This window comes from Eufriesea mexicana, unplaced genomic scaffold, assembly GCF_001483705.2.
Source record: "Eufriesea mexicana isolate 0111107269 unplaced genomic scaffold, ASM148370v2 scaffold592, whole genome shotgun sequence".
In the NCBI taxonomy this organism is placed as follows: domain Eukaryota; kingdom Metazoa; phylum Arthropoda; class Insecta; order Hymenoptera; family Apidae; genus Eufriesea; species Eufriesea mexicana.
This window is the reverse complement of record NW_016908735.1, coordinates 89,229-105,696: the sequence shown is the minus strand read 5'-3', so window position 1 is coordinate 105,696 and position 16,468 is coordinate 89,229. Positions and strand designations below refer to the sequence as shown.

General features: G+C 31.5%; 1 protein-coding gene across 1 annotated transcript in view; it reads right to left on the bottom strand.

The window, feature by feature from the left end:
* Positions 1-15,964, bottom strand: part of LOC108545831 (peroxidase) — a 26,655-nt gene extending 10,691 nt beyond the window's left edge. The window contains exons 1-4 of the mRNA XM_017897623.1: positions 15,938-15,964; positions 12,449-12,599; positions 7,541-7,676; positions 7,253-7,446 (exon numbers count right to left, since the gene is read on the bottom strand). Of these exons, the coding sequence (XP_017753112.1) occupies positions 7,253-7,446; positions 7,541-7,676; positions 12,449-12,599; positions 15,938-15,964 (508 nt within the window). The remainder of the gene's footprint in view (positions 1-7,252; positions 7,447-7,540; positions 7,677-12,448; positions 12,600-15,937) is intronic.
* Between the last annotated feature and the right edge of the window lie 504 nt (positions 15,965-16,468).

The following is a 16,468-nucleotide window of genomic DNA, read 5'->3' as shown; positions in this document are numbered from 1 at the left end:
AATATCAGTTTTACTATGGTTATTATATATTTATTCACGTATTTACACTAACAAAAATAATAATTAATATCGCGTGTGTTAATAATGCTGAATTATTAATAATAAATAAACGGAAAATTCCGTATTTACTGTTTACATATGAAAATAATATAAATATGCAATTCGTATTCTTGTTTTTAAAATTTCTAACAAATTCGCATCGTCGTAAATTATATAAAATAATAAATCAATCAAATTCAATTTATATTTATAATAACGCGAAAAATGAAACTGAAGATTCGCGAATACGTGGTTATAAAATTTCGTAACTAGTAAGATATCGCGAATCCTCTTTTTTCTTCGCCGACGAAATAATAAAACGCGACAATTAACCACTTTCGCGCGAATAACGCGAATTTCACGGATCCTAATTCGTCACTAGAAAGTCGAACAATTGCAAAATATATTTGTCACGGAATCGCAGGCGGTATAATGGAATGAGATGCGGTCCATTCATCACTCTTGCATCGGTATTTCCACTGCATCACGACTCGATATTTCCTTAGTCAGTTATTTCCTCATGCACCACATGGGAATATTAAAAATGTCATCACGAAAGGTTACTATCATTAGTGACATGGAATTTTCTGCGTCTGAAACGGCGTCTCTTTGAAGATTATATACTATGAGCTAACACTATTATTCATAAATGATAATTTTAATAACAGCTGATGATTCTTAGAAGCTGACGATGAAAATAATTCAGCGAATTTTCTTGAAAAGTCTTTTAGCATTTGAAAAATAAATTATTATAAGTTTCTCATTCATATGCATTAATATTGTAAGTATGCAGTTAGAGTTTCTGAAAACTTGTTGATATTTCTATTTGATCGAGCTAGGCTAAGTTCAGAATTGGTCAATTTTTATTATTCTTTTCTTCTGTCATTATTAATCATTACTATTTGCAAATATTAGGAAAGGAAAAATTTTCTTTAATACACATTGCATTTTTGTTGCCATCAACCAGAGAAAACAATTATTGATTTAATATATTTCATTTTATAATATCTGTTATAAAAATATTTAGAATAATTATTAAAATATTATTTACTATGATATTTTAAATCGTGTCCTAATTTTCATCACTCATATATAAAAAGAGAAATTTCCTTTAATTTACAAATTATGTTCTAGTCGTCATTAATTATATAAATGAGAAGAAATTTGTGCTAAAACATATATATTTAATAGTATCTAGAATTGCAACAGAAATTTCACAAATTATCTATAGGCCATCGTGAATATTCAGAATATTCCTCTGATTTTTGAATACGAATTTAATATAGGAAATTGTCACTCGTATTCAGTCGCAAATGTCACCGAAGGCAGAAAATTAGCATTTGGAGAAGATTAAGGAATTCAAACGTGACGATTTCTCGTGCGGAAATGAATTAAGACGAAAACCGGAAAATGTCATCGGCAGTGTAGTTTTAAGAGATATCGTTTTGGAAAAAATTTGCGGACAGTGGAAGAAATTGCGTTTCGAATGAAAGTAAAGTAGCCTGCTATTATTCATCACTGGCCTGAAATAGAAAAAGTGAAGGAAGTGGACAAATAGGTTCCGCATGAGTTAGGCGATATACGGAAGCTTAGACGAATAGGACAGCAACTAAAAGTACTTGGAAGAAATAAGCAGGACTTATTCTTATGATGAAAGCTCGGTCTTATATAATAATCGAGTTAGGACAATGGCTTGATAAAAAGGAACATGAAAATGGTAGCTGTTTTGTTTTGTCCACGTTTGTGTAATTTACTATCATTTCTGGAACTGGATATAATTGCTGGGCATAATTAATTTTAACAAATTAGTTCTTCACTTTTTTAAATAATTAATATAATTAATTATAATTAACCATTTTTATAATATTTTTTAATATAATTTTAAATACAAAATAATTAAATAATAAGTATATTATTTTTATAATATAATTTTTATAATATATTTATAATATAATATAATTAACCATTTTTCTTTAATAATTGGAAATACGTATTAATCTTCTTTTTATCGATAACAGGAAATTTTTATTAATCATTTTGTACTAATAATTGGTAATTTCTAATTCTCGTTAATCGTGTAGTATTAATAATTGTAAATGTTGATCGGTAATATTTGATCAATAATTTTTAACATATCATGCTGCAGCTATAATAACCAAGTTTAAGCATTTTGTTTTTTCCACGTTTGTGTAATTTATTATCATTCCTGGAACTGGATATAATTGCTGCACATAATTAATTTTAACAAATTAATTCTTCACGATTTTTAAATAATTATAATTAACCATTTTTCATTAATAATTGGAAATACATATTAATCATCTTGTATTAATAATTGAAAATTTCGATCAGTCTTCGTTTCTACAATAAATAATTGTAAATTTTGATCGGTAATATTTGATCAATAATTTTTAACAAATCATGCTGCAGCAATAATAACCGAGTTTAAGCAATAGTACCGCAAACGAATGAAGTAATACAACCGTTGTTGAACAAATAAGAACAAATGGCGTCGTACCATGATATAAGATCTCATGTGTCGAAAATGATCGTCGATTATGTCGATTACTCGGCTAAAATGGTACTTGTACGTGCTCGATATCCCTAGAGGAGCCGGCACCGAGTCGAAAGGGTTGCTGCAAGACCGTAAGATGGTTGCAGAATGGTCTCACGTGCTCGCAATTATCGGCGTTACATTGCAAACTTTATAAAACAGGAGGCAAACTAGTTCCTATGCAAGCGTGTAAATCACGTTCGACTGCGTTTGCAGCAATGAAATCGGAACGGGTTTCTGTGAAAGTCGGTATTTGTCATGGGAAACGTAGAAACAACAGAGTTTTACGACCCTTGCAGTGGTGTATTGAAATTACAAGACAAATCATACTTCTATTGTTCAAACATAACGAAGGAGCTGTTTATTTCATCTAATACCTATACTTATGTTCAGAATATAGGATCAAATCAGAACAATATTCTCAGTAGAATTAATTTTCTAATATTGATGGATTCCTCCAATTTAAATGGCACAAGTGCATATAGTTTAAGTGCCATAATTAAATACGAATTTTCTTACATTTCTGAATTATCATTCAATAGCGCGTTTTACGTTTCTCTGGTTGTAAAATAATCAAATCATAAATCTTCCATGCATCCTTGAATGCTTTTTATTGAGGCCATTATAAATATCAAACAACGCGATCTGAAGTTTTACTTTCGTACATTATTTCCTGATGCGTATTTCCTGATTTTCTCCTTTCATAGTCATTATGTTATTCTCTTTTCATCACTGACAATTTATTTCTTGCTTCATCTATGCCGTGTAATTGTATGCAAAAGATTTTACATAACTCGGGGACATAGAAACATGTGCGTAGTTTTTGTAAACTGCATATCTCGAATATGTAAAGTAGTATCTTTGAAAAAATTCATCGTTGAATAATGGAGAGGGAAACGATAAAAGAGGATGCCATTGCGAATGAGTGACATTTGCAAAACAAGTATGAAATTCGTACTGTATGGAGGTAAATGAGATAAAAATTACTTGAACCTTTGCTATTTTGCAGATGTAAAGTACCGAGATTAAATAAACAACGTTTAGTACTAATTAATTAATTAAATAATTCTTATTATTTTTATTTTTGGAGATATTATCCTCTGCACTACATCAGAATTAAATTTAATTAATTGTTTCATGTTTAATTAATTTTTATTACCTAATGTAATTTCAATAATTTAATAACTTGTATTATACTGGAAATTTTGAAGATTGAAATTAGATAGAGCATAAGATAAAATCGGTATAAATAATTAAAGATAAAATAAATTCAGTGTAGTAAATTTAACTTAAAGGACCGAATAAAAATAATTGGAATCAAAAAATAGAAGAGAATTAAGAAATAAGATTAATTAATTTTTTATTACATTTATTGCCCTGAAAATTGGAAATCTAGAAATATGGCTGAAGTAATAACTTCATCGAGCATTCTATGCAACTTCATAAACTTGTTTTTCTTTCTAAAAGTTGGTCAATTATGTCAATGATATACAGTCTGGAAATTGTAGAAATGAATAATAAATTGGATAGAATCTCATATTCTATCCCACTTCTTTTATTCTCATATACCATTATATTACTGTTACAATTTTGCAACGAAATATCAGAAAACAGTTCAACTATGCTATACATCGTTGCTTGGTTTTTACGTTTTGCGTCATGTTTGTTTCTGTGTACGAAAGGAGTGGAGCTTATCTGAGATCTCATTGCGTTTTATACTCGAACCAACGCGTAAGTAATTTTTAAGTAAATCTGTGTCATAATTGCATAATAGATTTATAACACAATTGCGAATATGGATAATTATATTGTTGCAGGGAGTTTGATTTATTCTACTATGAAATACAGGATACAAAATGCCAGTGTAAATTATTTAATTACATATTGCATTCATATTTGGAAAAAGTATTGCAAATGTAATTTAAATTATACTAAATACTAGGTGTTGCAGATAATTATTGTTATAAGTTGTTTTCGTAATTTTTAAGATAATTACTATTTTTCTTTAGAAAAACATAGATGGTGATTAAGATAGATATTTTAGATTGGATACCCTATACTTTCAATTTCATACTAAATAGTATAATAATATTACTGAATATATTACTGAAAGCAATTTTATATATTAATAAAGTGTAATACAATATAATGCAAGAACCTAAAATTGTGGAACATAATTTCAAACAAAAATGTGTACAAATATATCAATTGTATACATGAAAATAGCTAATTAAAAATTATGATACTTATCTGAACAACTATCTTTGTCAATAATAATTTAATCTGTCAGTTAATCAAAAACAAAGGATCTGAAAATATGCAATACATTTTCCCATTTTTAATTATTCATTTGACTCGATTTGACTCAATTTCAATTATCGATTATCAGATTTTTAATTATCACGCGTATATACATATATAAAAGAAAATTTCAGATTAGTAAATTTTAATTTCCCTTTTCCTTGACCTTCATCAGCTGCAAGGAAGATATTAATCATGGTGCAATAACTGTAGACGTTAAACATAACCGCAGAATTTGCATCACGATCCATATAATACGCCATCGACGTAGAACGGACACCGCTCTACTCTGACCCGTTTCGTTTTGAGGTGAAGCGAAGCGTGACCGCTAGAGGGAACTGTATCTATCAGTGGTAGTGTCGAAAAAATAAACGTTGCGCGGAATTCGCTTCGACACGCGTTCTACGAATCGTTAGGTCGATGGAAATCGCACGATATTTCGACAATTTAAAACCTAGGGAATAAAACGGTACCAGGAATTGCATTTCTGAATGAAATTTCTTCGATTTATATCGCACGTGATCCTCCATCGATAAAAGGTGAATTAACGATAATAAGAAATATATTTTCTGATTTCACGTTGTCTTGGAGAAAAGTGTTCTTTGCATCGATAGATAGTACATTTATGATTAATTTCGTCCAATTTAATTTTTAATCGCGCATAATTTATTTATTCCCATAAATATGGTATTTTTCTTAGAAGTTGGATTTGTCGTTACATTAGCGCCTGCAATGACGCATATTCATTGGAGAAATGATCGTATTTCGTGTTTTGCTTTTTGAAAGTTTACACGTGAACGCCTTCAATACCTGTACCACGAAATCCTGTTTTCACTTGTGACAGATAGGCCTCGTTATATTTAGTTGGCAATACCCAAGACCGAATATATAATTTACTCTTATAAAACATATGCCGAGGGCATGTGATCGGATTTTCGAGTCACTGTGTATATGAATTCCATACATGTACTATATAACGATTAAATAGAAGAGAAGTTTTTCTGCCAAAGTCAATTGAGCCACATAGTTGCCAATTTGACTAACTGTATTGCAATGAACCGGTTTTCAAACAGTTAAATGCCAATCACACACTTTGATTTTAAAATTAAATAGAAAGTAGAGTTGACCACTTGGATTGCTAAGTGTCTCAATTTATATAATGCAATCATTTCGAAAATGCGACAGAAAAAGGTGCTAGTATTTCGTTAGATCCTTCTCACAGTTGCTGAGCATTTCCTTTCAGACGTTTCACGATGTTTGACGGAGATTGACAGATGTACGCGAAAAAGTTCGTTATGGTATAATGGCGGACCGTCGTGTATAATTGTTTGCAACGGTCAAACAAAACCTTGACTAAGTAGATGGCGCGCGCCACAACGAATTAGATTGAGCCGCAGATAGTGAAAGTGAGGTTGGGTCAATTTTGTATCGATTACGGAAGTATTTTTTTCTCGGCTGTAAATCGGGAGAATGTGATAAAATCGATTGGATAACACGTGGACTGGACCAACGACTGCTATACGTAAATTTAGTTCTCCAACTTGTTCGACTCACTGTAGTAGTGTAGTAGTGTAGACGAGCATATTATATCATAACATAAGCCTCAATCGTAAACTAGTTATTCATTTTTATTCCTTTATACTATAGTATAGTAAACTGGTTATGCAATTTAAAATAGTTATAGAAACGTGACTCGTCATAATGATTTTTAATACTAGTATCACCAAATTAGGCAATAACTGGACTCGTATTTCTCGTTTTTTTACAATTTTTGAGAACATACAATTGTTTTTTGAGAAAATTGTATGTAACTGCATGTATCTATTTATTATTAATATACAACTTTAAGTAACATTCTCTGTGAGCACTATATTTAGGTTTATGCTACATGATAGTAATTCGCGTTAGAAACAGAAAGGAAAATTTATTGCTGTGAAATGCAATTTTTAGTGGTTAGTAAAACTAAATTATTAATATTAATGAATTTTTATTCATCAGAAATAGTAAAGAAGTTAATTCTCTTGCAAAATTTTAGAGGAAATGTGAACTTTAATATAGTACTTGCTATACTACTTACTTCACTATACTTATACAATTATAAATATTTTTCTTGACTAAATTTGATAAAAATATTAGACTATCCTTATTTACAAAATAATATTTTAACAAGAGTAAAATATTTCCCTAAGAAAATATAATTTCCTGAACCTACTGTATAAAGTATATAAATTGTAAAAACTTAATAAATAGATAGAAATGGAAGAAAAATCATTTAGTGGTTGATGTTAGCTTTTTCTATGTCTAGGAGAAAATTTTCTATATTTAAGAGATAAAGGAAATGTAAAAATTCATTCTTACCATCTGCATAATTTGCTGGCAGGAGTCGTCCGTATCTCGTGTTTGCCATACCCCATGTAGGGTTGTGCAGGTTGTTACAGGACCCATCGAAAGTTCGATACCTCTTTTTCCCACATCTACGTGGGTAAGTGTCACCACACCTGATTTCTTGATGTATATTAAACGTCGTGTTTTGTGCAAAACCAACGTACGGTCTTAAACAATATTCAAATATCATAATACAAGAAAGAATAATTTAGCATTGTTCGAAAATGTGGAAAATTTAGTTTGTAATTTTCGTATACATACCCAGTGGATAAATAAGGAGGTGAATACGAAGCAGCAGGATAAGGAAATGTGCTATACGAGTTTCCATATTTATTCGTATAGGGAAAACCATAGCTAGTTTCGGATCCTTCTAAATCTGACGGTTTCCCTTCGTTTCCTGGAACAGAAATGAAATAATAATTAGAAATTGAATTGTCTAATGTATGTCTGTGTAAGTTTCTTAATTTTTCTTTTTATAATTATTCCAAAGCAGTGAACATGAATTTTGATATAATTCGTAACTGGAAAATTTTCTACTTCAGTCCCTCCATAAAATATTTTTCTTTGTCGTGAAACGATGAAAGATATCGGTAGATTTTTGACAAATAATTCTGATGAATTTAGTCCAATGTTCCACACTGTATGCGTCATAAGTGACCCACGACATTTGCCGGAAGTACAACTTTCAGTAGTACAGAATACAGGTATTCTCTGACTCACTCCTCGAGCGAGATAAAATAATATCTTTCTCCAATTGACCCTTTTAAGTTCATTCACTCTTACATTCACGAATTCGTTTTATTACCAGCTGCAATATTACGTTAACGAAAATGCACAATTTCGTTTGGAAAATTATTAACACCCCTGAGATTGCAATTTAAATGACTGAAAAAGGAATTTCGTTTCAGTGTTATATTTACCACATGGAACTGTGCAACTTTTCTTTCGCAAGTTTCTTTTTTTTGTTAGAAATAACAGAGATAATTAAACAGTATTAAAAGTGCCATAATTTTCAGTCGACATAATCGATCTTGACAGTAAAACTACCAATCTTTAATATAATATATCTTAATATGATACGGATACGCAATACTAATTACAGTATTATTATAATAAATGGGAATAAAATGAAAGAAATAAGGAATCTAATAATAAAAAGTAATTTTGACACTAGAACTACCAATCTTTAATATATCTCAATATGATACGGATACGCAATACTAATTAGAGTATTACTATAATAAATGGGAATAAAATTATGGAAATAAATGAGAAATCTAATAATAAAAAATAATATAAAATAGCTATGCATAATTATATCTCTGTTTGAATAAAATTCAACGTTAATTTAGCCAAATATCACCTATTTATAATCAATAATTAAAAAAATAAAAAATATCCAAAAGCCACCTAGACCAATCCAGTTGTCCTATTAAATAAACTCATCCTGTCAACATTAGTGAAAGTACAATAATTTTCAGTGGACGTAGTCTAATCAATCTTGACATTAAAACTACCAATCTTTAATATATGTATATTTGGTGCAGATAGATATATATATGGTACAGATAGACAATATTAATTACAGTATTACTATAATAAATGGGAATAAAATTATGGAAATAAATGAGAAATCTGATAATAAAAAATAATATAAAATAGCTATGCATAATTATATCTGTTTGAATAAAGTTCAACGTTAATTTAGCCAAATATCACCTATTTATAATCAATAATTAAAAAAATAAAAAATATCCAAAAGCCACCTGGACCAATCCAGTTGTCCTATTAAATAAACTCATCCTATCAACATTACTGAAAGTACAATAATTTTCAGTGGACCTAACCTAATCGATCTTGACACAATCCAGTAGTCCTATTAAATAAAAAATTCATCGTATCAATCGATATCCGTCGTCGGATAATCAAAAATATTTCATCGATATCCTCCGCGATCAACACCGCTGTGCTCACCTGACAACGTGTAGTAATTAAATCACACCTTTAGACCCGTTCTCTCGTTTCTCAGCTCGTTTACCCGGAACCACGGTAGTCAGTGCGTAACCGTGATCATTCTAATCGGGATAAAGGGGGTTTAATGCCAAGCTGCTTTGTTGTGCCTCACCGTGTATCGACAGTAGAACACTGCGATTTTCCCACGACAAAGATGGCACGCGGATCGGCGTCTTTCCCTGGGATCTTTGTCTGCTTACGCTAGGGGGATTGCGTCGATGTATTGAATGGCTAGGGGAATTCTTTTCGCAGATTTATCATGCGCATACCTTCCGATCGGCCACGTTCACCGCGTTATGGACAATCGTAAGGAATCCTATGTCGACGTAATAGATCGTGAAACGCGCTCGTTGCCACGAGCCGATGCCTTTCACTGCTTTCAGTTCGAACGATGAATGTTATACCAACGGAGACAGATCTTATCGATGTGGCCACGGCCAACTCAGCAAATGAACGAACCTAGTCAGCCGCGTAAGCTGGCTACAGGGCATTTGGTAAACTCCTGGCCGAATTTGAATTTCAATCAGCGCCGTGGAGTATCGCCTTGGAGCCTGGCCAAATTGCTCGCGCGCTGGAGTTGGTCGTTGTGGATGTTAAACGAACGCCCCGTGCCCTGGGACCGGCCTCGTGAGTAGCAATTTGATTTCTGCCGTGTGATTTCGAGAACCTACGAGATATATATTCGCGCGTTAAGCGGTGTGCAAGATGAAATTAGCGGAATACTTTTGTTTCCGCTTGACTTCTTCCATATGCACCAGGTTCTATTAGCTTGCAACGATTTTTATCTAAAGCGGATCGTAACCGGTAGTAGAATGCTACAGGTAGTGGTTCTACGTGAAAAAATAAACAAAAAATATGCAATAAAATTTTTTCCTTGGTGGCTCGGTTTCTGAGAGAATCGACTTTAAATATTTGCTTCGTGGGTGCAATGCATATTGCAATAAGTATATCCTTGTAGATCGATATCTATGGTCATATATAATATATTCATTCTACTTTGCATGGGTTTTACTATCGTAACGATTAATCAGATAAATCGCTAGAACGTGGTAGAAAATATCCGCAGCAACGTAATTTAAAATAGGGAATTATGCGTTAGAGTAGAAATATTTTCAATAATTTCTAAAGTAATAAAATTTACCATGCCTGACTATCTAGCTTCATCGTATACCTCGCATGACCCCCGTTAGCCAATGCATTAAACATAAACGTAAGTAAATCCACTTCCACGAAATATTTAAAATTAATTTCCTCGAAAATAAAGCTATTATTTGTCAGACTCTGCGTATTTTATATCTACATAGACGAGGGGATCGAAACTTCAGAGCAGACTGTCTAATTCGTGACAACGAAATGAATGACAGAGTTAAAAATTTCAATTACTCGAAACGTAGATACCCGAGTCAGGCATCAGCGCGCCATCTTGATCAGCGCAACTCAGTCGCGCCATTGAGTTGTCGCGGCGGCATACGGAAACACGCGGGCCCGTTTAACGATGGCAGCATTCATCAGAGAACGTCCCTCGAAAACAGTGCTGGAATTCCGGCATGCCGCGCGAGTTCTACATATATCTCGAGAGGCGTTTCTTGCTATTAACTCCCACTTGTTGCACAAGGAACTCGTTGCTCTAGTTTCTTTCGCTCGGTATTCTTGCTTCGATTATTAAGAGTTTAATTGGCATTCTAGAAAGCAGAATGCACGAGCAAAATATCCAAGCCTTGAAGAAACGAGTGCAAACGTAACGTTTCTCTTTCTTCCTTCCTGTGTTCCTGTTCCATGCTTCCCTCGGCTGTCCTTTCAATCTCGGTTAGGGAAAGGAGAAACCACAAAGAAATAAAAACGCACACAGGTGTTCGGTTTCGTTATTAATGGATTACTGACCCCTTTGTTTGAGGAAGTGGACTGGTATTTAATTGGGCACACCTGGAGCTTTATCAAGCTGTGTATATCTATATATATGTATAAATCTGTGTGAGTTTTTTGTCCGTTACCTACGTATCCACTTGATCTCGATTATAGGTATTTCATTCGAGGAGGCAAGAACTTGAATAAAGTATCTGCTAATTAAAAGCACATCCACCTCATCGATTAATTATCGGATGGACGTTTAGTGTAACAGGAATTTGCATTAGCATTTAAAAGTGAACGTGGGTAATTAACGTGATTAATATACCTGGTGTCTTTTTTATTTTATTTTATTTTATTGATTCAAATTTCTTTGATAATTTTCGCTCTAGAGTGTATTTAATTTTTATCTAAATTTATTCCTGTTAATATAAATGAATTTATATGAATCGTTATAGCAGAGTTACTCTTTGGTTTTGAAAGTGTAAAAATATTTCGAAAATAAAAATTCTAGTTTATCTCATAGTTGGTATATTATTTTTATTGCAACTTACTGATTTAATTATATAATAATGAGTATGTATAAAAGTATTTTTCTCTAGTGCAGTTGTTATAGAAAATATAAATAACAGATAATCGAAAATACTTGGTCGTAAAGTGCACGCACGTGTATAGTTTCTCTCGTAGTTTCAGCGATCATAGAAATTCTGGTCATTTGGCGCACAGGAAGTACATTTAGTTTAATAACATTCGAAAGTGACAATAAAATGTGACGCTAGTTTGTTGTGACTCATAATGAACTTGCTTCAGAAATATCGGTTTATGATCCTAAATTGCGCTCACTGTGTATCACGAGAAATTTGAACTGCAGTATGAAATAAATATAGAATTGAAAAATTATATACAGGCTACTACAATTGTAATTACATTGTTATTAGACTTTAATAATAATTTCACAACAATTTCGATTACTTTGATCAAAATATTACGTTTGAAAATAAGAGAATTAAAAAAGATGTAAAAATTTCTAAGGTAATAAAAATTTATTGATAACAACGATAATTTAAAAATCATGAAACTTATTTGGTAACTTAGAAATTAAATTATTTTCCTGAATATCAATACACTATATATATATATATATATATAGGTTTCAGTATACATTAAATAATAATAATTGTATAAATTTCGTTTTTATTCTAGAAAATGAACCAATTTTTATCATAAATTGTAAAAATTGGAATAATTAGTTAAGTAGATTAAAATAGTAATTTTATTTAAATACTTTGTTAAATTTAATTTAATTTTTACCTGCACTTCTCGAATATTTTTCATGTCCAGATGTAGTATCCTTAGCATTTGCTATGCTTATTTGTTGTGTCACTAGTGCAACAAGGAACGTCATTGCGATCCACCATTCTGTTTGTTCCTTCATGTTTCTGAAATATATAGCATAACCAAGCTATAAATATAAATTTAGATATTTATTTTGCATAATTTTGAAATTGATATTTGAAATTGTAAGAAGCAGTCATAAATCTTCGCGATACTCTAGTGCAATTTAATACAAGACTTCTAGTATTTTTATGAAACCTTCGAAAAATTATAACATGTAGTCAACAGTTAGAATAGATAAAAATTAGACGGCTTAGAAAACTACAGTATGTTTTTACAATTTTTATAAATTTTATACATTTTTTAATAAATTGTAAAAATTATAAAATTGATTTGAAATATTTTTTAGAAATTAATACAATATGAATGGGTTATGGAATGAAGGCATGATAAATTTAATTACAGAATTTAATAAAATATTTCATAACATTTACTTGATTTCAGTTATTTTCTAGTTTCTATTTTCTAGTTTCTAGTTTTTTCGTCGTCTTCGTTGATAATTGCCTAGTGGTGAGAGTTGTCTGAACATAAGCACAGTATTCTACTGTCAGTACATATGCCAACATATCTCCTTATTTTGTCTCTTTATACTTCCAACATATATTTCGAAATATGTTTACAGGAATTAGCATAATAATTGAAATGATTAAATAAATTCTACTTTTACAACATATAAATTCTTTTTCTATTATTTTTTTTCTTTTTTTATATAAAACTATAATTATTTTAATCAAGATTTTACATTAAATTAATTAAATCGAATCATTTGTATTTACCAATTAATTAAATGAGAGTAATAAGTATCGTAAAAATTATTAATAATGGAAACAAAGTGGAAAGTATAAAATGGATCAAATATAAAAAATCAAAAATGGATCAGACGTAATTAGCTTTATAGATTACGAAAATCACACAATAAATATTTCGTTTACACGATAAATGAAAACAGCAACGAAAACACGCAAGAAACTTTATCTAAGGTCAAAAGTAATTGCGACAAAATTGCGAGAAATTCACGGTCTCGTGCTCTCTTGCATGTCTTCCCTCTCCACCATAAATTCCTTTCCACTAACCGTGAAAATTACGAAAGGTGACAATTGAAGAAATATTAATTAAAGAAAAATATAAAATATAACGTATAAGGAAATTCTAATATTACATTATAATAACTAAAAGAAATAATTATAATTTAATTATCAATAAAATAATTATTTTATAATATAATTTTATATTATTAGATAATTTAAAAAAAGAAGATATAAAAAATATTTAAAAAATTAATTGCAGAAAATTTGTTTATGATTTCTCCTAATTCCAAATTCGATTCGTTTCTGTCATATCAAGTTTCTATGCATCTGTTACGTCTTATGCTTTTCATAAACCCTCATTTATGCAAGGAATACCTCAGGAATCGCATATAACACGTGAGACACGTTTGAGTGCTTCTTATGGAGAAGCAAGCATCGCATAGAAGCATTCAGACTGTGGATATAATACTTTGAATGAAGCTATACTATAGCATACGTGACTATATACTGTTTTCAGTCTACGAAATTGTGGTAGAATAAAAAATAACCAGAAATTTAATTTCGCTCTCTACCAGATAACAAAATAAATTTTACGAAATGTGAGACACGTTAAAATTCTAAGACGACTAAAACATATTAAAAAACTCTTAATTCGATAATTTATTGCTATCAAAAGATAATAGAAAATTTCGAATTTTGAATAGGCTGAATACGATATTCTTATTTTGCGACAGATATCATTTGAATACCATGAAATATTGCTATTGCTTCAATAATAATAATATTATTGCACTAGAATTTGCGTGAGATAATTTTATATATTAGAATATTAAAAATTATCTGAAAAATTATCTCGAATCCGAAAGATGGTATAAAAGGCGTATAATTATTTCCAAATTATTTGTAATTCATCGCAGAGCGTTGTCTTTAAAAAAATTTTAGTATTTTCGTGCTGGATACTTCTCTATTGAAATAAAGTTACGTAGCTGAGCAATTTTGCAGTAACACTGTACGAGAAATTCAACTGCAACTTTTGTGCAACCTGCCGCGAACGTCTTCCGGTTGCACGTCAGCAAAACTTCTTCAGACCACGTGTGCAGTTGAATAAATTGCAACTTTTGTGCAACCTGCCGCGAACGTCTTCCGGTTGCACGTCAGCAAAACTTCTTCAGACAACCCACGTGTGCAGTTGAATAACAGGTGCATATCCAAAACCGCTGTTAGGTTATGTTTCCAAAGCAAAGTCATCTTGACAGTGCGATACGAAGAAGCTCGAATTCATTTGTCCATTGGGAAACATATTAATCCATAATCCACTCAAAATTTGTTTAAAATTTGTTTACTCGCTATGAAATTATATTTTTGGGAACATTCTTTTATTACACATACCACGGTAATTTAATGACACATTTTAATTGATTAATTTAACAATGGTGAATTCATATGTTGATAGGCTTGCGTAATAATTTTTTATTGACTTTTTGGTTTTATATTTGTTAATCCTTGAACTTGTTAATCCTTATTTCGGTGGTATTATCACTCATCAGGAAGTACCATATTGCCGACCATTTCCAGGGACCACTCTGGACGCATCCCTAAATTTTCACCCGACTCTATCATAAACATCCCTTGCAGTCCATCCTCTTGCACACGGTCACTTTCGTTCTAAACCCAAACACTCTTGACATTTTTCAGAACCGTACTCATTCCATTCCTACATTTATATCCTTACAAGGTAAAAATGCAAAATGTGCAGCAAACATTTCCGAACAATTTTTGCAGCTTGCAAGTTCCTGTAATATCTAGGTCTAGATCGTATAAAATTAATGTAGATCGAATTAGATAGAAATCTAACCAAAATCTAATTTTCATAAATGCAATTAACGCGTAATAATAAGTAGAAAAATAAATAAGAAAAGAAGAACTGATAATACAAATATGATAAAGATCGGATTAATAAGTCAAAAGGAAGTTTTAGAAACTATGACAACCCATTGCGTCATTCAACCCTGTTTCGAGAATTGATAAGCTGGATGGTTCCTGGAATCAAACATAGATCTCGATACAGAGTGACGCCATCCAAATAAAGATTCCTCTCACACAAATGAAATAATTCTGAAAGATTTCAACGCTTTCTCTATAATCTCTCAATAACTCTCCACTATCCTTAAATGACTTAATCTTCTGAATAGGCGTACACGTGAAAGTGTTACACTAGTCTTACGTCAGTACGAGCGAAGCACAAATCATTGTCATTGACAAATTTTTCTTAACAGCTTAAACAATTTCATCGGTTGTCAGTCGAGTATGAAACTGTCTCGTCGTAATTTCCATAAGTTCCCCATTCCTTTCTGTCGACGCGTCGTTTCGCTGGTACCTCTATAAAACGAAACCTGTTCTTCATTCATGTACCTGGATCGTTTCGAATTCCTCTTTTCTGTTTCCTTTTCTTCTCTCCCATTCGATTTCTCGTTTGATTGATGAAACTGGAGGTGAACCGACAAGGTAATCGCGACAAGGTAATTTGAATCACGCAACTGGACACGCCAAATTGCCATAGCTGACTCTTCAACAGTCCTACTGTTCCTTCCATGAGAAACTTGGCCCGATATTATTAGCTTAGATTACGAAATCCACTGGCAAGTTATGGTATTAAAACGAACATCGTTGAGAATGTTATTAATGAAATTATGCAAAGAAACATTGGCTGAATTGGGAATAGAAATGAATAGGCATAGGACATGTCCAAACCTAGCCAAGCGTGTTCGTGTGTGTGAGAAATTCTGTTTTTCACTTGTAACCAGTTAACACGCACGTGTTTATGGGCTGATTAATTATTATGTCCACGTGAAATCTTCCAAACGTATTTCGAGATCCCTGATGCGACGATTAATCAACGGATCGCGTG